The 24068-nt window shown below is 43.0% G+C and overlaps 1 protein-coding gene across 2 annotated transcripts in view; it reads left to right on the top strand.

Annotated features, from left to right (window-relative positions):
* LOC138740693 (interleukin-13 receptor subunit alpha-1-like) overlaps positions 1 to 24068 on the top strand; it is a 65844-nt gene that overhangs the window by 5577 nt on the left and 36199 nt on the right. For both annotated transcript variants that reach the window (XM_069893716.1, XM_069893717.1), the window contains exons 2-3: positions 18003 to 18160; positions 22278 to 22425. In XM_069893716.1, the coding sequence (XP_069749817.1) occupies positions 18003 to 18160; positions 22278 to 22425 (306 nt within the window). The remainder of the gene's footprint in view (positions 1 to 18002; positions 18161 to 22277; positions 22426 to 24068) is intronic.

Here is a 24068-nt window from a genome sequence, read left to right as displayed (position 1 = left end):
TCATGAGGAAAATGGTGGCCATTTGGTCCTCTGGGGAATGGTGGGCAACTGTCATCCACTGGATGGCTGCTCTCATTCTTGTCATATTGCCTTCTGTTTAGTATGTTGTGGTTGCCAGATTAACAAGTGCACATCTGCCCTCCATTAGTTATAGTTTTAAGGTTAGAAATGGTTGTAATTGTGATTCATTGGTCTGTTAAGGCTAAGATATTGTCTGTTGATATTGATTTTCTTTTGACTGTATTCGATGTAATGATTGCTGAGTGGTGTGGCTTTCAAAGGGTGGATTGTATTGTGGAAGGTCGTGGCTGTCACGTGACACCATTGCCCATTACCTGGTTGGCAGATCAGAAGACACACCACCTGCCAATCAGGGTTTGGCTCCATCCCACCCATCAGTGCACACCTGATCATTGGCCCCTTTAAGTACCCTTGCACACAGCCTTGGCCATTGGCCTTTGTAATCAATTAGACCTTGCTGGGACCGAGTCCTTTAACCCTGTAGATTACCTGAGCTGGACTCTCCAGCCCTCCAGTACTATAAGGTGTGCACTGGTAAAGGTAAAAGGAGATGGCTGAGGAACTGAATAAGGATTTTGGAATCTGTCTTCACTGTGGAAGACATTAGCAGTACACCTGACTTTCAGCTCGTGGTGAGTGCAATCATGATCACCGGAGAGAAGATGCATGCTTGGGAATCTGAATGGTCTAAGAGTAGATAAGTTCCTGGACCTGATGGACTGCACACTCAGGTTCTGAATGAAGTAGCTCTTGAGATTGCAGATGCATTAATAATGATCTTCTAAGAAATGATAGATTCAGAGGACTGGAAATTTGCAATGGTCGCTCCTCTATTTAAAAAGGGAGGGAGTCAGCAGAAAGGAAATTATAGACCCATTGGCCTAACGTTGGTGGATGGGAAGTGGTTGGAGGTTGTTCAGGATGAGCTTAAAGAGTACCTGGAGGTGCATGACAATATAGGCCCAATGTTTCCTTAAGGGAAAGACCTGTCTGACAAACCTCCTGCAATTTCTTTGAGGAAACCACAAGCAGGCTAGACAAAGGACATGCAGTGGATACTGTTTTCATTTTTAGTTTAATTTAATGTAGACGGACAGCATGAGCCCGTGCTGGCCAAATACACCCAATTAACCTACAACCCCAGGTGTGTTTTTGGAGGGTGGGAGGAAACCAGAGCCCCCCCAGGGAAAACTCATGCAGACACGGGGAGAACATATCAAGCTCCTTACAGAGTGCATGGGAATTGAAACCCAGTCCTGACCACTGGCGCTCCAACAGTGTTGCTCTAGCCGCTACGCTAACCGGGCCACCCATGTAAATTTGGATTTTCAAAAGACGTTTGAAAAGGCGCTGCATGTGGGGGTGCTTAACAAGATGAGAACCCATGGAATTATGGGAGAGGTACTAGCATGGGTAGAGCATTGGCTGATCGGCAGGAAACCGAGTGAGAACAAAGCGTTCCTATTCTGGTTGACTACCATTTGACTACCGCAGGGACCACTTCCTTTGGCATTGTAGGTTAATGATTTGGATTGCAGAATAAATGGCATTATGGCTAAGTTAGGTCTGCTGAGGAAATGGAGAGACGGCAGAAAGGCTTAGATACATTAGGAGAATGGGCAAAGAAGGGGCAAATGAATACAGTTTTGGAAAGTGTATAGTTATGCACTGGTAGAAAAAGTAAAAGGCAGAATATTATTTGGATGCGGAGAAAATTTAAAATTTCAATAGACAATAGGAGCTGGAGTAGGTCCTTCGGCCCGTCGAGCCAGCACCGCCATTTTACAGACTCTGGAGTCCTCGTGCAGGGTACGCTAAAGATTGTCCTCCTGGTTGAGTTGGTGGTGAAGAAGGCCAATGTAATGTTGGCATTCATATCTCGAGGAATAGGTTATAAGAGCAGGGATGTGATGTTGAAGTTTTATAAGGCACTTGTGAGGCCTCACTTGGAGTATGGGGTACAGTTTTGGACTTAAATGAAGGTGCAGGCATTGGAGAGGATTCAGAGAAGATTCACAAGAAGGATTGCTGGGATGAAGGGATTAGTATTTGAGGAATGCTTCATGGTTCTTGGACTGTACTCAGATACATCTGGGGGGACCTCATTACAATTTTGAAAGGTCTGGACAGAGTTGTTTCCTACGGTAGGAAAGTCTAAGACAAAATGTTACAACTTCAGGACTGAAGGCCGCCCATTTAAAGCAGAGATGTGGAGGAATCTCTTTAGCCAGAGAACGGTGAACCTCTGGCACTTGCTACCACAGGCTGCCTTGGAGGTCAAGTCGTTGGGTGCATTTAAGGCAGAGATTGAAAAGGTTAAGGGGAGAAGACAGGGCAGTGGGAATGAGTGGGGAAGAATCGATCACCTTATGAGAGAATGGTGGAGCAGACACAATGGGCCAAATGTTAATGTCATTAGGAGGCACCATTACCAAGTTATACAAAGCAAGTGATAAACTAAATGATCAAAAAGTCTAGATGTGGAGATGTCAGAACTTGTAGAAGAGGGGAGTGGGAGACTAAAGGTTAAGGGCCACTGTGCAAGAGCGTATGTCCACCCAGGCAAGCCATCAACAACCCTAAAGGACCCTATCTATTACATTCTTGGTTGCCTGCTGTATCATTGAGATCTAGTAAGTTACGTGAGACCATAAGACATAGGAGTTCAATTAGGCCATTTGGCCCATCAAGTCTACTCCACTGTTCACATCATCAATGCTGCTGATGCATTCACTCTCTCATCCCCGGGATCATTCTAATATACCTTCTCTGGACCCTCTTCAATGCCAGCATGTCCTTAGATAGGGGCTTAAAACTACTCATAATATTCCTAATGTGATCTGACCCAACACTCTATAAATCCTCTGGAACTGAAAGAATGCTATCATTTAATTTGCTTTCCTTACAACTGATTCAAGCTGCAAGTTGACCTTTAGGGCAGTGATTCTCAACCTTTTTTGCCCTAGGCCCAACTTTAATTTTTCAAAAAATGTACGCCCCACCATTAGCAGAAAAAAAGTTACATATTCAAAAAGAGTTTTAATTAAATCATTTACTGCAAGTGTATTTCAATACAATTAAGATCAAATACTACTTCAATATGTCAACCATCTCAAACACACATTCAACAATTGTCATCACTTCGGTGGGAACCTTGCCCCTGACGTTGGCTGCAAATTTTTTTGATTCAAGGGACTAATTTTGTTAGTTTCAATCTTAAATCTCCACGTTTTGTCATTTCCAGTTGGTTTCTCTTAGCTTTTAGCAAATCTCTAACAGCACTGAGGTCACATTTTATTAAATAAGATGACAGAAAATGTATCGATAGTTCCCTTCCTAAAGTAGTCGAGTTTGGGTATTTCTTTTCGATCTCGTTAGATGGCCACATCATGGTTCCTTTCACTTTGAACAGAGTTTCCACAGATTCATCATGTTGCAACTCCGATAACTCCTCTTGGTTTTGCACTGGAACTTCAGGTAAGTCCACCAGCAATGGTTGAGTTAAATAAGAAGGAAAATCCATTGCCTTTAAATCACAAAATCTATCATTGGAGTCGACAACCAACATTTTCAAATGGTCAACTGTGGCATTTGTAGCAACATTCGTTACCTCACACTTCCTTAACGAATAGAATTGACTGAAATTTCTTGCAGAAATATTCCTTTGGCATAATTCTAGAAGTGTCATGAATCCAAATATCTTTGTTTTTGCATCGACGAGCATCAAATTTGCTACTTGAAAGTTGCTTGTTCAATGTTCTTAGTTCCTCAAATATGTCTGTCAAGTAACTCACATGAGCTTTGCCATCTGTTGTTAGCAAGAGCTTCATTTCAGGTTTGTCCTTCAAAAACTCACCGAGGAGATCAAACAGTTCCATAAACCTTTTGAAACAATAATCTCACATATTCTGCATTCTTATCAACACAAAACTCCTTAAGTAGACGTTCACATTAGTTTTGATGGCATTGATACACTTGGTCACAGAAAGAAGTATCTTGTGTAGAACAGGGGAAACTTTCTTGGCAATTAAGTTTTCTCGGTGGATAACACAATGCACAACCAACATGTTTGGATTTTCATCCTTCATTAATTTTAAACATCCTGTTTTTTTTCACCCACCATAGCAGGTGCACCATCTGTAGCACAAGATGCAATGTTTCCTTTTTCATCCAAATAATGTTTGAGCTTGCTGTAGATATCAGTATTGGCTCTTTCTAATGATTCACAAAACAACATCTCTTCTTGAAACACTTCCTGATCAATATATCTCATGTATGCCAATAACCGTGCCTCACTGTCCCACTCAGTAGATTCAACCAGTTGTGTTGAGAACTTTCGTCATTTCAACCTCTCAATAAGCTGTTTTCCAACATCTTGATCCATGTCATCTATTCTGTTGCAGATAGTACTATTACTCAATGGCATTGCTCGGACATCTTTGTCATCCTTTTACAGAACACTTGAAAAACAATGATATTGTGGGTTTAATTAGTTCCTCCCCAATTGTATGATTCTTCCCATGTTTTGCTATCAACAGAGAAATTTCATAGCTAGCTTCAAAGTACTTACTATTCAGGCCTGTAGTTTGCACAGTGAACAATGAAGTGATTTTTAATTTATTTTCAAACATCCCTTTCAGTGATTTAAAATATTCCAAATTCAAATTGACATGGTTAGGATGTTTTACCCTCAAATGAGCTTCAAGACGTCCTGCTTTGTCAAAGTCTGTTGGCATAATAGGCAAAAAGGTACACATTCATTGTGTACAGCAGGTATAAACCCAAACTTCAAGAACTCCACTGAATTTTGACGAACCTTTTGCTTCCTTGGTCTGCTCATTTTGAATATACAACAGTGTGAGCTCCCTGAAACTGATTAATCAATATTTTATTATGTCTTAGAATCGAAAAATGTAATAAAAGTAATGATCAAATCAAAGGAAAAATACTGACCCTAAAAAAAAAAAGACAAAAAAAAACACTAGCGTGGTTTCTGACATTTTTTTTTCTCATGGAGAATGCATCAAAACTGCGCTAGCCTTGTGCACTACTTTCTGGGGTCCCTTTTTTTCCTATTTTGGCTTCCCCCTCAGGCTGGCACCTGGGGAAGGACCTTCCCACCACCCCCCTCCCCCTCACCATCAATACGCTAGTGCACAAAGAAACAAATAGATACAAGTTTCACTCACTACTGAATTGAAAAAGTAAAGGGGTCTGGGCGGAGACATGATTGTTGAGATAATCTGGAATCCTCATCACCAATGAGATAATGTAGAATAGATGATATTAAGACTGGTCATAAAAAATATAATGTTAACTAAGGATAACAACAGTTAAAATAAGATAAACGTCAGAAGAGCAAAAGCATATTAAGGAAATAAAAAGAACAAGGTGATTTTATTTGGAAGTTACTACAATTGTGTGGTACTGACAGTCTTGCCAAGTCGCATCTTTCACACCAACATAATGAGTTTATTTTTTCAATCCCAACTTTTTTATTATTTCCCAGAATATTTGTACACCTCACCAAAATATTCCCACACCATATCAGTGGTGTGTACGCCCTACATTGAGATCCTATGCTTTAGGGCATCTTGTTGCATGGGGACGCTCAGGTGCCTTTGAACCTCTGCTTTCTGAATTCTCTCCCCATTAAGTAAATTGGCCACTTCTTTATTCAAGTTTAAGTTTATTATCGTCAGATTGTACAAGTACAACCCGATGAAATGGCTTTCTTCGATCTGGTCCTCGCTACGAAACATGCAAATGCACAACTAGCCATAAATCACATACAGACAAATTATACATATATAAAAATATTTAAATATCATTTAATCAATTTAGTCGAAGTCCAAAAATCTGGATACCAGAAATCCAGACCACCCAAGAATCCAAGTTCAAAAACTCTCAAACTTTTAAAATTTAGCGGGCTTTTGATCCTCTCTGATGACCCCAGTGATCCTCTCTACCTCTCTTGTGGTCCTACAGATTGGGCTCTGATCTAATGCTCTACAGCAACCATACCACACCTGTGATGCAGCCAGCCAGGATGCTTTCAATAGAGCTCATGTAGAAAGTTGACATGATCATTACTGGTTGTCATGGGCCCAGAGACTCAAGACCCAACAAGAATAAAAATTCACGAAGACAGTGCACTGTTTCTTCAGCAAAAGTTGCTTTTAATTTTCTTTAAACCTATTAACAAGATCAATCTTTAACTTATTACTATTAACTTTACCTAACTTTACCCCCTCCCCCCCTTCTAATTCTAAGCTCACGTGTATGTAATGTGTATATGTTCAGGAAAGTTCTTTGATTTAATGCTTCAATCATTCACTTTTTCCTTCTCCAAGATCACCAATATCAGGCAGTTCTTATATTGTGCACAGAATTTAACATTTATGAATTTTCACCAGGCTCTGGTGCTTAAAGTTAATTGGTTACTGCTCAGGAAGGTTCTTGTTGGTTTCAGAAAGTTGGACACAAAACTGATTTCCTCCAATCAGTCACTTCAATGTCTTGCCGACGAAACTTGCCCCATCATGGGTTTTCCGAATGATAGCATCTTTTTCCAGGTCACCACGGAGTCCCTCTTAATTCCCTTATTTCTGGAGAAACACTCTAGCCAGCATTTCGTCTTGTAAAGACTACAAGGGTTTTGAACAGGATGAACACAACCCATTTTCAAAATGGGGTATTTCAACAGCTTGCCATTTTGCAGCCTCAACTGCTATTGTTGAACTGATCTCTCTCTCTCTCTCTCTCTCTCTCTCTCTCTCTCTCTCTCTCTCTCTCTCTCTCTCTCTCTCTCTCTGTGTTTGTAAAAACTAGAACTTCTTGCAGGGCTCCAAACCCAATCTTTGAACAATCTTTATCAGTTCAGGATCTTTATGAGCCTGAAGTTTTCATTTGCATCTTTCCCAAAGCAGTTCTATTGTCTTTGTAAAATCACTGGTGCCTGAATATCTGGCTTCAGCAAAGCTCTTGCATTTTAATGAGATGTGAAGTGTTACTCTGTTTGTGAAGTGACCTACACTGAACCCCCACAATCTATCTATTTTAAAAACATATTTATTATATAATATAATATAACACATAACACGGTAATCTTGCCCGCCTTATTTTTCTCAGGAAGTGCAGTCACTGTTGCGTCTTCCTGACAAGTGAAGAGATGTTTGTCTAGGATAGGTCAATTCTTAAGTGGACTCCGAGGAACTTTGTGCTCTCTGCTCTCTCTACTACCATATTATTAATATTATTAATATGGTAGTAGAGAGTGGTCATTCCTGGTCCTCCTAAAGTCTATGACCATCTCCTTCGTCATGTCTACGCTGAGACTCGGGTTGTTATTCTCACACCATGTCATGAGATTTTCCATCTCTTCTCCGTAGTGCAACACATCATTGTGCTGATGAGGCCAACTACTGCCATGTCATCTCCAAACAGGATGACTCTGTTGGAGATGGTCTGGTGTTGCAGTCGAAGGTCAATAGCAGGAACAGGAATGGGCTGAGCACATTGCCCTGAGATGGTGCTCGATGTTCCAAACCAGACACACTGTGGTCTTCCCATTGGGAAGTCCAGAATCCAGTTGCAGAGAGGGGTGTTGAGTCCCAGTGAGGATAGCTTCTCCACCAGCCTCTGAAGAATAATTGTATTACACACCGAGCTGAAAACAGCAGCCTGGTGTATGAGGTATCCAGGAAGGTAAGGATGGAGTGGAGGGACAAGGCCATAGCATCATTGGAACGGTTTCACAATAGATAAATTGAAATGTGGCTGCTGTCTTCGGGAGGGTGCTCTTTGATGCATTCCATTTCCTTCTACCAAAGTGCACGAGGGTTGGGTGGGATAGTGATTGAGAGACTGATTCTTTGCTGAAATCAGTTAAGCTGAAATCTACAGAGCTATCATCTCCCCAAGGATTATAAATATTTGCATTTTTGTTCTACTGATATTTGTGGTTGCCAAACCCTTCTGATTTTTGTACAGAAGCCCACTTGACACATGGGAATTGGAGAAGAAACTATGCAGGAGTTTAGAGTATTGGCTAGTTGTGAAAGATTGAAAAACTGCAGAAATTGAAAGACAAAATATACTGGAAATGCACAGCAGGATCTGACGAACAGAAAATGGGTTCCGATGAAGAATATTCAGGCCGTGTGTGAATTCTGTTGCTCTTTTGCATGGCCCCTATGCAACCCGCTGCGTGCTCCTAAAGTTTTTGGTTCTGAATTCACCTGAACATCACTAGGCCCCACTCTTGTGAATGGTTAATGTCCTCACAAGTGTGGGGCAAGATCTAGCTCTGTAAAGCTGAAGGTGTCAGAGTTAATCAGGTTCTGCTATACGGGTTGTGATCAAACTGAGCCTGAGCCTATCTACCCAACTCTCTCCCACTCCCCCTCTCTTTAGCCATGATTAGATGCATCTGAAATTTGTGTACCAATGTTACCCACTCCTGAATTTTGCATACTTGCATAGAACCTAACTGCAACCTTCCATGCTTAAAGGAGAACAAGCCCAGCTTTTCCTGTTCTGACTTGTGACTAAAGCTATTGTTTTGGCAAGCAGTGCTTTGGACAACTCCCTTGTGCCACTGTCCAAACATGTTAGCTTCACCAACCACCACCCCACTCCCCCAACCTTTTTGAAGTTGATTTACCTGGGAGGCTGGGTGGCAGGATGGGAGGCTGGACCATTAACTGCAAAGCACAGCCCTGATCTGTGGCAGCTTTCAGAGGCAGGGTTGCAGGGCTTGTGGAGTGCAGCTCAGATCTGCCTCCCACGAACTCTGAAGTCAGAATACTTCCCACCCATGGAACCGCAGCTTCTCCTTGCGAGACACACTGTCCTATATTTGAGTAGGGTATTTATAACTTAAAAGAATTTGTAAGTATAACAATCACTGGCACTTCACTTTGAAATGCTCTTCTTCATGTGACAATCTCACCAGTCTTCTTTGCTGTCATCTTTTTGTTAATTTCAAAATACATTTTAATTACCATAAAAATCTATAAAAAACACATGCACACATGGTCTTTCATAGCACTACGTTCGTTTGTACATTCTGTCATGCATTAACCATTTGTAGCACCATTTGCCATGAATAGACCTCCTCCAGTGTTGCTCCCCTTCTGTTGTTGGAGGCTTCCCCGCCCCCCAGCACCCTTGCATTGGCTACATCCCTCAGCATGTACTCCTGCAGCCTGAAATGCACCAGTTGGCAGCATTCCCTCACCGACGTTGCCACGTGCTGAAAGACCACCAAGTTTCAGGCAGACCAAAGGGTGTTTTTCAATCCTTCAGCATCACAAGATGTCTGTCTGTGCATGTGGGCCCAGGAACAGCCCATGAATAGTGAGTCCGCTGTCATACTTCTGCTGGGTAGGAATTGTGGCAAGACCCCTTCTATCCTTCTCCACACACTGAGTGAATCCACAGTGTGCAGAGAGGTGAACGCCTTTCTTCACCCCAGGGCAGATATCTCAAGGGCAATGTATAGTACATTGGAGATGATAGTCCATTGGCACAGGAAGAAACTGACTCCTCTCATCTCCAGCCAGGCCAAGTCATGGTACTTGTTAGTGAGCACTGGCGATGAGGCATTCACCAGGTGACCTGGACCGTCTGCTCCCACAGTATTCATCAAGTCTTTGACCCTCTGTATCTGCAGGAAGTTCTCTGCTGATCACTGCCCGATGGACTTGTGATCAAGGGCATTTTCCCGGAATAACTTTTCAATGATGATGTAGTAATGCCCAACTGGCTGGGACATTACATTCTATCTTCTGCGCCTCAAGTTGCCTATTTCCAATCTGCCCATCACCATTTGGCTGTCATGAGGGTCTTTTCACACCGCAGGCTAAAACTGAATATTCCCAGGAAATTTTTGCGGGAATCCTCCTGTGAGCCTGCGGTGTAAAAAGGTCAGCCTAAGCATTTTAAATGGGTTCGCAACCCTACCTCGTAGGTAGGGCCATGGACCCGGGTTATTTTCCCTGCGATGTGCAAAGGCAAATGGCCAAGCAGGGGATACCTCATGATGTCATCGCTTGCGTGCTGCATCACGTAGACGATTAAAATTAAAAGATTCATACCTCCTGACAACAGCGGGCTGCTTTGGCACATCACGACAGTGCCACAATGTGAGATGAATGGCCGTCCTCGTTAGCCATAATCCCTTACACAACTGGAACCGCTCTTTATTTCCCAGAACAGTTCCAGCTGCATGAGGGATTATGGGGAAACGAAGTCAGCCATTCATCTCACATCATGCTACTGTCGCGATGTGCCGAAATGGCCCCATAGAAGGGAGGGAGGGATCAAGCAGGTGGGCGAGTGATTGGGGTGGGGGGGGAAACTGCCCTTACTCCTGTGAGTGCATAACACGCCATCATTGGGGGGGGGGGGGGCAGGACACCCCTTAATTGCTGGGGAGGGAAAATACCTTGGAATTTGAACTGCGGTGTGAAAAACATGCCTTCCTGAGAATTTCAGCGGGTCCAAGTAGGCTCACCACTTGCCTGTGGTATGAAAATGGTTACTGGAACACCCTCCCATAATCTCTCCTTCTTTAAGCAACTGTGACTGTCCATATCAGACATTCACTATCAGTTTTTGTTTTGACTATGTTTCTGTAATCTCCTTAGGCAGCTAAATTATATTGTTATCAGTTCAGATTGTTGCTTTTGGAGTAAAGTTTAAATGCCATTGATAAACAGGACACTTTGGAGATTTGGCGACTCTGCTGTCCACTGTGTTGAATTCTTTAAGGTTTGAGTGGGACCAATGTCATGCTGGCAACTCACCCTCCTGATTCCACATGCCCCTCTCTTTAGGGTCATGACCTTCGCAGTCGTTCTCTGGAGTTTTGAGTTTTATCTGCTGCACGCTACGCCTGGTGACCTTGAAACTGTGCATCAAAGGTCACACTGACTCACTATGTAAATGGCCAGTGAAAAGGCTGTTTCTCTTGAGGGTAGGGCAGGTAGAAAATTGAGTCGATTGGTGGATGTGACAGCTGGAGGAGATTGACAGCAGTAGCACTTGGAGGCTTGTGGCCAATTTTAGCAATCTTCCCTCTAAGTTAAATATAGAAACATACAGACCTTTGAAGAAGGTGAATGGTTGCTTGGATTTGAAATTTGCTGGCCCATGCAAAGCAGAAGGTAGGGTGTTATTCTGGTTGGAGATCCGTTACTCTGCATTTAACAGGTAACTGCCCCTCTCCCTTGCCCTTTCTGCCCCTTAATTTGTCCTCTATTTGGTGCAGTAGGGAAACCTTCCCCCCCCCCCCCCCTCAAATGGAGGACAAATTAATGACCAGCTCGAGGTTGTTTTGGATGGAGGACAGGGTTCTCAAAAGCTGGACTGTCCAGCCTAAAACCGGACATTTAGCCACACAAGAAAATCGGGTGGTAAAGTTGATAGGATGGGATGCCTACCTTCATTGGTCAGGGCATCAATTATAAGATGAAGGAAGCATGTTGCAGTTGTAGAAAACTTGGGTCAGGCCGCATTTGGACTATCATTCGGGCCGGCTCCACCATCCGGGCCAACTAGGCAGCCACCTAGGCCACAGACCTCAGAGGGGCACTGTTGAAGAGACATTCCAACAGCCCCGACACCTCTGCATCATGATGTTGTGACTAACGAGCTATATACACGCTCGTTAGTCTGGTAGGACAGAGGGGGAAGTGGTACAGCGCTCGTTGAATGTCACATCAGGTATGCACCCACTGCTCAGCCCAGTCAGCAACCCCCCCCCCCCCCCCCACACCATACCCTGCTTTGCCAGGTCAGTGCTCTGCCAGTGCTCAGCCTGGCACCATTTCTGAGTATCATGTGCAATTCTGGGCACCACATTACAGAAGGGATATGGTAACTTGTAAACAATACCGAAGAGATTTACCAGGATTTACCCTCTGCCAGGATTGGAGAGTATGAGCAAAAGGAAGATGTTTTGTAGCTTGGAGGCTGAGCAAAGACCTGATTGAAATTTATAAAATTAGGAGAGGCGAAAATGGGGTAGGTGTTAGAATCAAATGAGTAAGTAAGACTGACAAACACTGCAGGATACGTACAGTGGCCTGGGTTCGAATCTGGTGCTGTCTGTAAGACGTTCCCCGTAACAGCAAGGGTTTCTTCCGGGTGCTCCAATTTCCTCCCACATTCCAAAGATGTACGGGCTTCCTTGGTTCACTGGATGTATCTGGGCGGCACTGGCTCTGTGGGCAGAAAGGACATGTTCCTGTGCTGTATCTTGGAATTTAAAAACGAGAAAGGGAGAGTTTAAAGGAGATGTGTGTGGGACAAGGTTTCTTTAAAGAAGATGTGCCTGGGGTAGTGATGGAAGCATATACTGTACAATAGTAGTACTGAAGAGGTCTTTAGATAGACATGTGACTGTTTGAGGAATAGAGAGATATGTATTGTGTGTAAGCAATTTAATTTGGCCTCCTGTTCAGCATGGACATTATGGGCCAAAGGGCCTGTTCCTGTGCCGTACTTTTCGATATTCTATGTAATAACTCCAAGAGAATGTCTGGAAAAGCTAGCTGATTTGTTCTACTCCTGGTTTGTAATCCTTTCCATTTCAAACAATTTCCTTTTCACGTGTATTGTTGAGTAGTTTTCAACATCCCTTTCCAAATTAAACAACTTTTAAAATGTGATGAGGATTATCTGTTCACACACTTGTCATTCTGCCTGCCACCAAGAATTCTGTGAATGTGAATGCTTCAGGCATTTGAGACAGGTTCTGTTCAACCACTTCATTAGTTATAATTTTGAACACATTAAATATAATTGCAACTTTGGCTGAATAAACCCAAATGTTCCTGTTTTCTACGCCAGCATTTTTCTGTCTGGAGATGACATGGTTTAATTGTTAGCAGCACCAACTTGGTGCGAAAGTTGAAAATGTGGATTGAGTCAATGTCCGTTCCTCCCCATTGGCCCCCTTGGGATTGTCATTGTCATTGGAGCCACATTATTGCACCATTTCCCACTGCAACTTTGCAATGGTGCAAGAAGGAAGTAACGTGTTGATTTTGAAGAATTTAATTAGAAGAGATACTGGAATTGGAAAGATTGTGCAAAAGGGAAAAACACAAACACCACTGACCCAATAAACATATGTGAAACAAACTTAGAAATTTGATGACCGAATGAATTGTTGAAATATTTTTTGACAGTAACAAAACAAACACTCCATGGGTGGTCTGGAAAGCAGCTTGAACTTGCCAGACCTCTCCTTGGGGTGGTCTGTGGGTTTGTTACAGGTGGCCCATGATGGAGAGGAACGTTTAAGGAGATCAGCAATAATGACCTAACAAACCTGCCCTCCAGATGGTGCTGACTGTACCACATTGCTGGGTCAGAGTCACGTTTAACATAGATCAGGAAAAGACGGCACACTTTTAATCCCTGAAGGACGCTAAACTTTTCTGGCAACTGCAACGTAATTATCCCAAGCAACTGTATGTCAATTTCCCCAATTACCATGGATGAAACAAGGTTGAGGACCATTCATCTACAGGACAGAGGTCTTTTATCCCTGGTCCATCTTTCCTATAGCAGTGGGGCAGGAGTTGAACTGTGGAGTCATTGAGAGATGCAGCGATGAAACAGCCCACTAAATCTGTGACAACCTGTTTGCACTAATCCTACCTGAACCCATTTTTATTATTGGTGGTAAACTAGAAAATCTACAGAATCAGTGTCGAGAACCTTCATTGAGCACATGAAGGGAGCATGATCTGCTTCATGCCTCCAACATTTTGGCACTGATTTACACGTAATGGGAATGTGGGAAAAAACTTGAGCACTGGGCGGGGGGGGGGGGCAGAGGGGTGGGGGGGGGTGGAATTCTGTGTAGTCACAGGGAAAGTGTGCAGACTCCATGGATTTGAATTTGACACTGAGGTCCACCCCTCATCAGATTAGCAATGCAGAGATCTGAAAGAACAACCCAGAGAAGGAAGTTCCACTCCCACCATGGTAGCTGGGGACATTAACATTCAGTTGCTTGGGATAATTAAGTTACAGTTGCCAGAAAAAAAACTTAGTCCTTCAGGGATTAAAAGTGTTCCGTATTTTCCCGATCTATGTTAAACGGGACCGTGACCCAGCAATTTGTTATGGTCATCACCATCTGGAGGGCAGGTGTGTTAACTATATAACCATATAATTTTTTTAGGGCATTATTGCTGATCAAAACCAGACCCTAAGACTGAATGAATGAACGGATGAAAGTTTATTGTCATATTCATGAGCACAATGCACACATGCAGTGAAAGTCTTGCTTGTTGCACCTTCCCATTGCTTAAAACACACTTACAACAATTGAAGTATAATCAACATGTAAGTCACCATGAAAAGGAAAAAAAAAGATAATATAGAAGAAAAAAAATTTCACAGTTGGCCAGTAATTCAAAAATGTGTTCTGTCAGTGGCATAATCAGATTTGTGGTGATCTTGTCATGTTGCTATGTTTAGGATAGTACGGAGAGCCTGATAGCTGCTAAAGGGGTGGGGGAACTTCTTGAACCTGCAGGTGCAACTTCCCAGCTACATAAAGTACACTAACAAATGAAGTATAATTAACACATAGCATGTCGTGAAGTGAATAAAAAACAAGGAAAAATATACTCACTGTTGGCCAATGGCATAAACATGGATCTCTGGATACCCTTGAATAGTTTTTAGTTAGGCTCATATGGGAAGGTTCAAGAGCATGATGGTGGTTGGAAAAAATAAAACTATTCTTTAACCTGGACTTCAGACATCTGTACCTTCTGCCCGAAGGTTACAGTGAAAAATGAGTGTGACCAGGTGATGGGGATACTTTATGAAGTACGAGTTCCCCCGGAGCTGGATTCAATGCAGCAGGTGCGATCAAGCGGGCATTTTATATCTAAGAGTTAGCAAAGCATTCTGGTTGTCCTCTAATAATGAAGTAAAGGAGCCAACTCTTCATCAACTTGCCCTGCCACATTTAAAGCTAGTGTGTCTCTTAATAAGGACATGAAATGCAGGGACAGTGTTACCTACCTGACTAAGGGACCCGGCCAGAAATATTGATTAATGGATGCTCCTATGGATGCTACATGACTTGCTGTGTTTTTCTAACATATTTGTGTTTTGCTAGTGGGCTGAAGACCTCCAGGAGAGAAAGGTCTGCTTGTTGTGTGCAATAAAGTCATGTTACCATATCCGGTCTCAACAACAAGATAGCCCTTTCCAGGACATCTTCAGCCTCTATGAAGGTGCAAAAATAATTGAGAGCTGTGGAGCTCTTTGGATTTCTATATGCAGAAGTAACTTCTTCATAGCACAGAGTGTAGAATTTCATGGATGTAGTCACCTGAGTCCTCCCACCAGACGACAGGGTCGAGGAGATATGATGGAGAACCACATCTGGGTACGAGGACTTCCAACTTGACCCCCAAGGACAATGGGCACACATAGTGGCCCACCAGAAGGGGGCATGACCCTTGACTACTCACTCTCTCCAAAGGTGGCTACCGGCCACCATATGTTAACCTTATGTGGAGCTCTATCGAGAGCGTCCTGGCCGGCTGTACCAGTGTGGTACAGTTACTGCAGGGAAATGGATCAGAGATCAATCCACAGGAACATGAATAGCAGAGAGGATCAGTGGAGTCTCCCCTTCCCCCATTGACATGATCTACCAGAATCGTTGTCGGCAGAGGGGGTGCAAAATCATTGAGTAAGCCTTCCATTTTTTCAGCTGCTTCTGTTGGGAAAGAGATACAGGAGTATCAGAGCCAGCACCACCAGGCTGAGGAACAGCAGAGAGGTCGCGGAATGACCAAAGGAACTGCTCGCACTAACCATCCGAGACTCTCATATTCATGAAACAATATTTTTTTTTAACTAGATGAATACTTGTATGTATTGTTCATCTGTATGTGCGTCATGTCTGGTTGTGTGTCTGCATGATTTGTACTGAGGACTGGAGAACGCTGTTTTGCTGGGTTGTACAGGTACTTGTACAATCAGATGACAATAAACTAGAAATTTTTTTCTTCCTTCCTTTCTTTCCCTTTTATTTTACAAGATGGTGCTTTTACCAGCCCATTCCATACAGAGGGTGGTGGTTAGGTGAAGAGAGCTACCGGAGGCAGGGATAATTACAATATTTAAAAGGCATTTGGCCAGGTATATGTCTAAGCCAAAGACAAGAAAAATGGGACTATTTGGTCAGAAACTTGATGGGCATGGATGAGTTGGGCTGAAGGGCCTATTTCCATGATGCATAACTCAATGATTCTAATATGAAACTCATATAAATGTTTATTTTTTAAAAAATTTCAGCATTGATTCTTGGGGATGCCATCACCGACCATCCACCCATCTCCAAATCAATCCTTTACTACTGCTCAGTGCTTTCTGTCCTGAAGTGAATTTTTTTTTAACTCAAGTTGACATTAATTCCACTACCTTGATTTTTGTGAGCTGGAGCACCCAGGGAAACCCATGCGGTCCTAAAGAGAAGGTGGAAACTCCACATAGACAGCCCCTGAGGTCAGGATAGAAACCAGATTTGTTGGAAGGGAAGGCAACAGCATGACCTGCTGTGCCTCTTTGCAGAGATCATAAATGGTCAATGTCCCACACCTTATTAAATCTGAACTCGTGTGCATGGAAACAAATGGAGTTCAGGTCCGATAATACCAACTGAGTCTCCGAATCCTGTCCTGGGTTCATCCTGTATCTGTTCAGCTGAGATAAGCTAGTCGAGGCTCATGAGCACAGCCGTGAGCACTTGAAATGTTTATAGAAACCAAGGAATTGGCCACAAAGAAAACACAAGTATGGAGAAACAGGATGTACTGTGAAATTGCCAGATTATATGATATAGACCACTAACTGTTGAACACAAATGTAGTCTCTGCCCTCATCTTCAACCCTTAACTCTAACCCATTCTTCCATCAAGTTCAAGTTTGTTGTCACCTGAACTAAGGTACAGTGAGAAATGTTGTTCTGAGAGCAGTCCAACAAGACATCCAATGCATAGTACAGGAAGAAAAACACAGTGTAGAGTTACAGGGTGAGATCATCTAGGACAAATCAAATCCAACATTACGTCACTAGTGTGAGGTACATGCAGGAGTCTGATGGCAGCAAGAGAGAAACTGGTCTGGTGCTCATGAATCTTCTTCCTGGCAGGAGGATGAAGGAAGTGGATGGCCAGGATGCAATGAGCCTTTCACATTTCAGCTGGTTTATTTCTGAGGCAGAGGGAGGTGCAGATGGAGTCGATGGAGGGGAGTTTATGCAAGCTGTGTTTTTTTTTTCAGTCCTGGGCAGAGTAGCTCTTGTGTCACCAGTGGTGGACATCTTTAGGGTACTTTCAGTGGAGCACCTCCAGAAGTTGTTGAAGGATTATGCTAAACTTCCTCCGGCTTCTGAAGGAGAAGAGTTACTGGCGCACTTCCTTGGCCATCACACAACATGCCATTAGTGGTGTTGTGGATCCTCCCTTCCATTTTCTGCTTTTGTTGCCTCTGCTATAATTTTAAAATATTACGTATTTTAAACACTGCCTGATTTTGGACAGAATACCCTGGTGAGTTTCAGCTGCACATCTACCTGGCTTCTTGACTCACTCCTAACCCCGAGCTCCAGCCACACACCCAATTCACGCTCCAGACCCACAAAATGAGCCAAACCATCAGGATGATCAGACCACATTGGATTCTGTGCTTGACTCTGCACTGAGACTTAAATCTAAAACAGGCTGACGCAGAGGCGATTGTACCACTGACAGACCTTGCTCTGACACCTCCTGCCTCCCCACACCCACAAAACTGCTGCCTTCCCAACCCAGAGTGGCACCATCTGGCACGTTGCTCCCTTGGGAGCTGATTGCCCTTCACTCTCTGAGTGAGGGCTTGCTCATCGTGTCACCATCCGAGTTGCTCACCGCTTTGTTCCCATTGTGTTGCAGAGAATCTCCCATTACCTTCCAACCTGACTGTGACAATAAAAGGAATTGGCTCCTTTAATTACATGTGGAAATGGAGACCACCAACAGATCTCCAAAATTACACCCAACATCCTTTCAGATATGATAGTTCTTTGAAATACGACGGGGGTAAGTGGGAGGTAAGTTAAGACGTTCATTATTGACCATTTCTAGTATTTCCTCCATTTTGTTTTTAATAAGATCACTCACCCTAATTTAAAGTTATTTTTCCATAAAACATTAAAGTCGCTACTTTATTATCTGTTGATATTCTAATAGTTGTTAAGTGAAAATTTGAATTGTCCCATTTCCTTCCTCATCTCCCTCATAAGGATGAAATGTTAATAAATTTAAAAATTAAAATAAAAGCACAAAATCCTGGAAGCCTGTCAGGCAGTGGCTGTGGAAAGAGAAACAGCTAACTCTGCCTCATCTGTCACAGGTGCTGATCAACCTGCTGAATGTTTCTAACATTTTTGGATTTGAATTCAGATTTTCAGAATCTGAAGCATTTTATGTTTGGATTCCTGTTCTGTTGAGCTTTCTTGATGCCAGCTAACCAATTCTGGGTTTTGTCTAAACGAACTGCTTCTTAGTAACACGACCACAAAGATTTTGCTTTCTGACTACCTTTGGGTGTATTTTATGGAGCTTGGGCTGCTGATCACAAAAATCACCTTAAATTTTCACATGCCGTTTTTAGATATAACCTATTTTTGTGATTTTCTATCATATTTTAAGCCCACAAAGCAAGTTGTTTTCAAGTATGCCTGGATATGCACTCAGTCCAAGTGTTGTGCAGATGCTGTGAAACGCCTGAGCATTCTTAGAAGGCATTCAGAATTATTCAGAGTTTTCTTGGCAACTGCAAAGCACTGAACTACATCCAATGGATTAACAACGTGCTTCAAGGATATAAAACCATGACGTCCAACATATCATTAAAATTTCATTTTCTGCCTTCGCACTTGGACTTCTTCCCTGCTGATCTTGGTGTAGTCAGTGACGAACATAGTGAAAGGTTTCACCAGGACCATGGAGAAGCTATATCAATGCAACCAGAATCCATCATTGTTTGACACTGACACGGGAGGCATCAGATGCCGAGTACAAACAAAAATCAGTGGCAAAACATTTTTAGGTCATTTCATCTAACGCCTTGTGTCAGCATCAAAAACATGCAAAATTCACTAAAAGTTAATTTAATATTTCTCCAAATGTCTGAGTGATACAGCAAATCTGAAATTATCTTTAAATTCAGTTCGAAGTTGTCTATCATAATCCTCAGGATTTGCTAGCAAACCTTTTGGGAGAAAAAATTGTCCAGTGTAATTAAATGTCATAGGGTCGATGTTGATTTTTTTTTTTTACATCCACGTTAACTGTCAAAAACTATCATGACCAATGGAGCAAAAATAAAATCAGCAGGAAGATAATTTTGGTCTATTTAAAGATGGTGTCATTTAATATCTCTTGCCCTCAAAGGCACAGTTGCAACCTACTATAAAGTAAAAAAAAATAGAACTAGCTCCAATCCCCAAGTACAGCCAGAGCTCCCCGGACCAGGTTCCCCCAGGTACAGCCAGAACTCCCCTGGACCAGGTTTCCCCCAGGTATAGCCAGAGCTCACTGGACCATGTTCCCCCAGGTACAGTCAAAGCTCCCCTGAATAGATTCCCCCAACTACAGCCAGAGCTCCCCTGGACTAGGTTCCCCCAGGTGTGGCCAAGCTCACCTGGACCAGGTGCCCCCAGGTGTGGCCGAGCTCCCCTGGATCAGGTTCCCCCAGGTGTGGCCCAAGCTCCCCTGGATCAGATTCCCCCAGGTGTGGCCCAAGCTCCCCTGGATCAGATTCCCCCAGGTGTGGCCCAAGCTCCCCTGGACCAAGTTCCCCAGTGACAATCCCAAGCTTACCTGGGTCAGGTCATCTGAGATGTGGTCCCCACTCACATAGATCAAGTTGCCCAGACAGGTTGAACTCCTTTGGACCAGACAATCCAAATGTGATTTATCTTTGTATACATTAGATATGAAAAACCCAACACCCAACCCCAACCAACCAATTTTCCCCTGCAGCCGCTGCAACCGTGTCTGCCTGTCCCACATCGGACTTGTCAGCCACAAACGAGCCTGCAGCTGACGTGGACTTTTGCCCCCTCCATAAATCTTCGTCCACGAAGCCAAGCCAAAGAAAGAAGACATTAGATATAAGAAGCATGGAGTTAAGGGGATGTTTGAAAGATACATTGAATGTAAGAGGAATCTTAAGAGAGGAATTAGGAAAGCTAAAAGAAGGTACGAGGAAACTATGGCAAGCAGGGTGAAAACTAATCCAAAAGAATTCTACAAATATGTTAATGGTAAAAGGAAAGCTAGAGACAAAATTGGTCCCTTAGAGAATCAGAGCGGAAAACTGTGTGTGGAACCTAGAGAAATGGGGGAGATATTGAACAGTTTCTTTTCTTCGGTATTCACTAAGGAGAAGGATATTGGGAGATGTGAGATAAAAAAAGCAAATTGGGTAAATATGGGGAATATAGAGATTACAAAAAATGTAGTTTTAGGGCTTTTGAAGAATATAAAGGTGGATAAGTCTCCGGGACCAGACGGGATCTTCCCCAGGACATTGAGAGAAGTGAAGGAGGAAATAGCAGAGGCTCTGGCGGTAATTTTCCAAATGTCATTAGATATGGGGATAGCGCCGGAGGATTGGCGCATTGCGCATGTGGTTCCGTTATTTAAAAAGGGTTCAAGGAGGAAGCCTGGCAACTATTGGCCTGTAAGTTTGACGTCTGTGGTAGGTAAATTAATGGAGAAAATTCTTAGAGATAGTACTTATAAACATCTGGATAGACAGGGTCTGATCAGGAGCACTCAACATGGATTTGTGGGAGGAAGGTCATGTTTGACCAATCTGATTGAATTTTTTGAAGAGGTGACTAGGAATGTGGATGAGGGTAGCGCAGTGGACGTTGTCTATATGGACTTCAGTAAGGCCTTCGATAAGGTACCACATGGAAGGTTAGTTAAGAAGATGCAGTCTTTAGGTATAAATTTTGAGATAGTCAAATGGATTGAACATTGGCTGAAAGGGAGAGGCCAGAGAATGGTAATGGATAATTGTCTGTCAGGTTGGAGGCCGGTGACCAGTGGTGTGCCTCAAGGATCTGTATTGGGCCCATTGTTGTTCGTTATATACATTAATGATCTAGATGATGGGGTGGTGAATTGGATTAGTAAATATGCAGACGATACTAAGATAGGTGGAATAGTGGATAATGAAGAAGGTTTTCAAGGATTGCAGAGGGATTTGGGCTGCTTAGAAAAGTGGGCTGAAAAATGGCAGATGGAATTTAATGCTGATAAGTGTGAGGTGCTTCATTTTGGTAAGAAGAATCAGAACAGGACATACATGGTAAATGGGAGAGCATTGATGAATACAGAAGAGCAGAAAGATTTAGGAGTAACGGTACATCGTTCCCTGAAGTTAGAAACTCACGTAAATAGGGTGGTGAAGAAGGCTTTTAGTATGCTTGCCTTTATCAATCATTGCATGGAATATAGGAGTTGGGAGGTGATGTTGAGACTGTATAAGACGTTGGTGCGGCCTAATTTGGAGTTCTATGTGCAGTTCTGGTCGCCTAATTATAGGAAGGATATAAACAGAGTGGAGAGAGTGCAGAGAAGGTTTACCAGAATGTTACCTGGGTTTAAGCATCTAGAGTATAGGGAGAGATTGGACAGATTAGGTCTTTATTCTTTGGAGCGTAGAAGGTTGAGAGGGGATTTGATAGAAGTATTTAAGATTATGAAAGGGATAGACAGAGTGGATGTGGATAGACCATTTCCGTTAAGAGGAGGAAAGATTAAAACAAGAGGACATGAGTTAAGAATTGAAGGGCAGAGGTCTAGAGGTAACATGAGGGGGAACTTCTTTACTCAGAGAGTGATAGACGTGTGGAATGAGCTTCTGGGAGAAATAGTGGCGGCGGAGTCAATTGTATTATTTAAGAAAAGGTTGGACAGGTATATGGATGAGAAGAAGATGGAGGGTTATGGGCATTGTGCAGGGAGGTGGGACTAGAGAGGGGTGTTTGGTTCGGTGCGGACTAGAAGGGCCTAATGGCCTGTTTCCGTGCTGTAAATTGTTATGTTATGTTATGTACAACTGCTACGTTTTATTTGACGATTGAACATGAGTTTCATTATGTCAATGTTACCCAGTGCAATCCATCAATTTCTCTTCTCTTCAACTAGCGAAGAAAAATTAGCCCCAGTTTGAAGCGTGAAGAAATTGTGCAGCTTAATCAGGGCATCAGTTTCAGAGTGAAGGCATTGGTGGAAGTTGGTGCACTAACTTGTCGGGAAAGCGACTGGGTTAAAAATTATATCCCTCCTGAAGAAGGTAAGATCAAGGTTCTCTCCGTTTACATACCTCTGTAATGTTACCAGACAACCTTACTTCTTAAACTAATCATTGTGAGTTCTAAAGTGTCCTTAGAGATGCCCCATTTTGATTGGTGCTATTTGTTTTACATTCCACTCTTCTTATTTGTTGCTCTTGTGTGATCATTGTAGAGTAAGTTGAAATCCTTTCCTGCAGAGCAGATTGATTTGGATATTAGCATGTACACTGTTCATAGAAGCAGAGTAGATATGAATTTGATGATTTCCTTTTCCACAGCTTTAAAAGTATTCAAACTGTGAGAAGCCTCAGTAAAGCACATCAGAATAAATTGTTCACATTGGAAGCTGCAGTAAGGTTCCCGGGGAGGGAAAATATTTTAAAGACCGATTTGCTGACAAGTTTGGGAAAAAACACATTAGCTCTGACAAAGAATTGAAGGCAAGTTCCTCATCAATGTTGCCTTCCTCTGAGATAGTCCTACTGGATCGAGGGTGATCTGCTTCCATTCCAGTTCTGTGGCAGTTGATCTCAGTGTGCAAAGCACAGCTCAAGATACCTGGGCTATTCCATCCAACATTCACAATGGGTTTCCCTGTGTTCCTGTCGAATAGGTATTAGCACCATCCCAACATGTCTTTGCGATCCATTCCCAACAGATTCCCAGAGACCAGATATCTTCTTCAGGGGAGCTTTAGGCATACCCCCGTATTATACAGTAACAGATCTGTCTCCACCAATACTATACCCCAGTGTTATACAGTAACAGGTTCATCCACACCAGTAGCTTACCCTAGTAATAGCTAGCAACAGGTTCGTCCCAATCAGTTCCGTACCCCAGTACTCTATAATGACAGGTCCATCCCCATCAGTTCTGTACCCTAGTGTTCTTTAGTGACAGGTGCATCCCAATCACTTCCGTTCCCCGGTGTTCTATGGTGACAGGTCCGTCTCAATCACTTCCGTTCCCCAGTGGTTCTATAGTGACAGGTCCATCCCCATCACTTCCGTTCCCCAATGTTCTATAGTGACAGGTCTGTCCCCACCACCAATGGCAGACCCATCCCAACCAGTACTGTACTCCAGTTTTGTACAGTGAAAGGACCGTCCCCACTAGTATTGTACCCCACTGTTATACAGTGACAGGTCTGTCCCCACTAGTACCATACCTAGTGTTGTACAGTGACAGGTCTATCCCCACCAGTATCGTACCCCAATGTTGCTCAGTGATAGGTCTGTCCCCACCAGTACCGTACCCTAGTGCCATTGGCCTTATTCAATGACTGGCCTTGTCCCAGTAGTACTGTACCCCAGTGTTACACAGTGACAGACCTGTAACCATCAGTGCTGCACCCCAGTGTTGTACAGCGACAGGCCCATTCCCACTAGTGCTGCACTCCAGTGTTATATAGTAATTATCAGAATTTCAACAGGGTGTAAAAGAGTGAAGGTTTTGCTTGGAATAACAAAATGATTTCAAAATGATTCAAATCAGTTTTTTGTTTAACTAAAATAAAACATTTTAAGGAAGTGAATAGTTTGGTAAGGTAGGACAAAGAGCAGAAGGAAATCCACTTCAGTTATGTCATGGGGAAGTCCAGAGTGATAGGGCAATAACCAACTTCCTATAAGAACAGGAATTC

The sequence above is a fragment of the Narcine bancroftii genome, chromosome 8 (genome assembly GCF_036971445.1).
Source record: "Narcine bancroftii isolate sNarBan1 chromosome 8, sNarBan1.hap1, whole genome shotgun sequence".
Classification (NCBI taxonomy): domain Eukaryota; kingdom Metazoa; phylum Chordata; class Chondrichthyes; order Torpediniformes; family Narcinidae; genus Narcine; species Narcine bancroftii.
The sequence above is the reverse complement of the archived record's forward strand: the minus strand, read 5'-3'. Positions and strand labels throughout refer to the sequence as shown.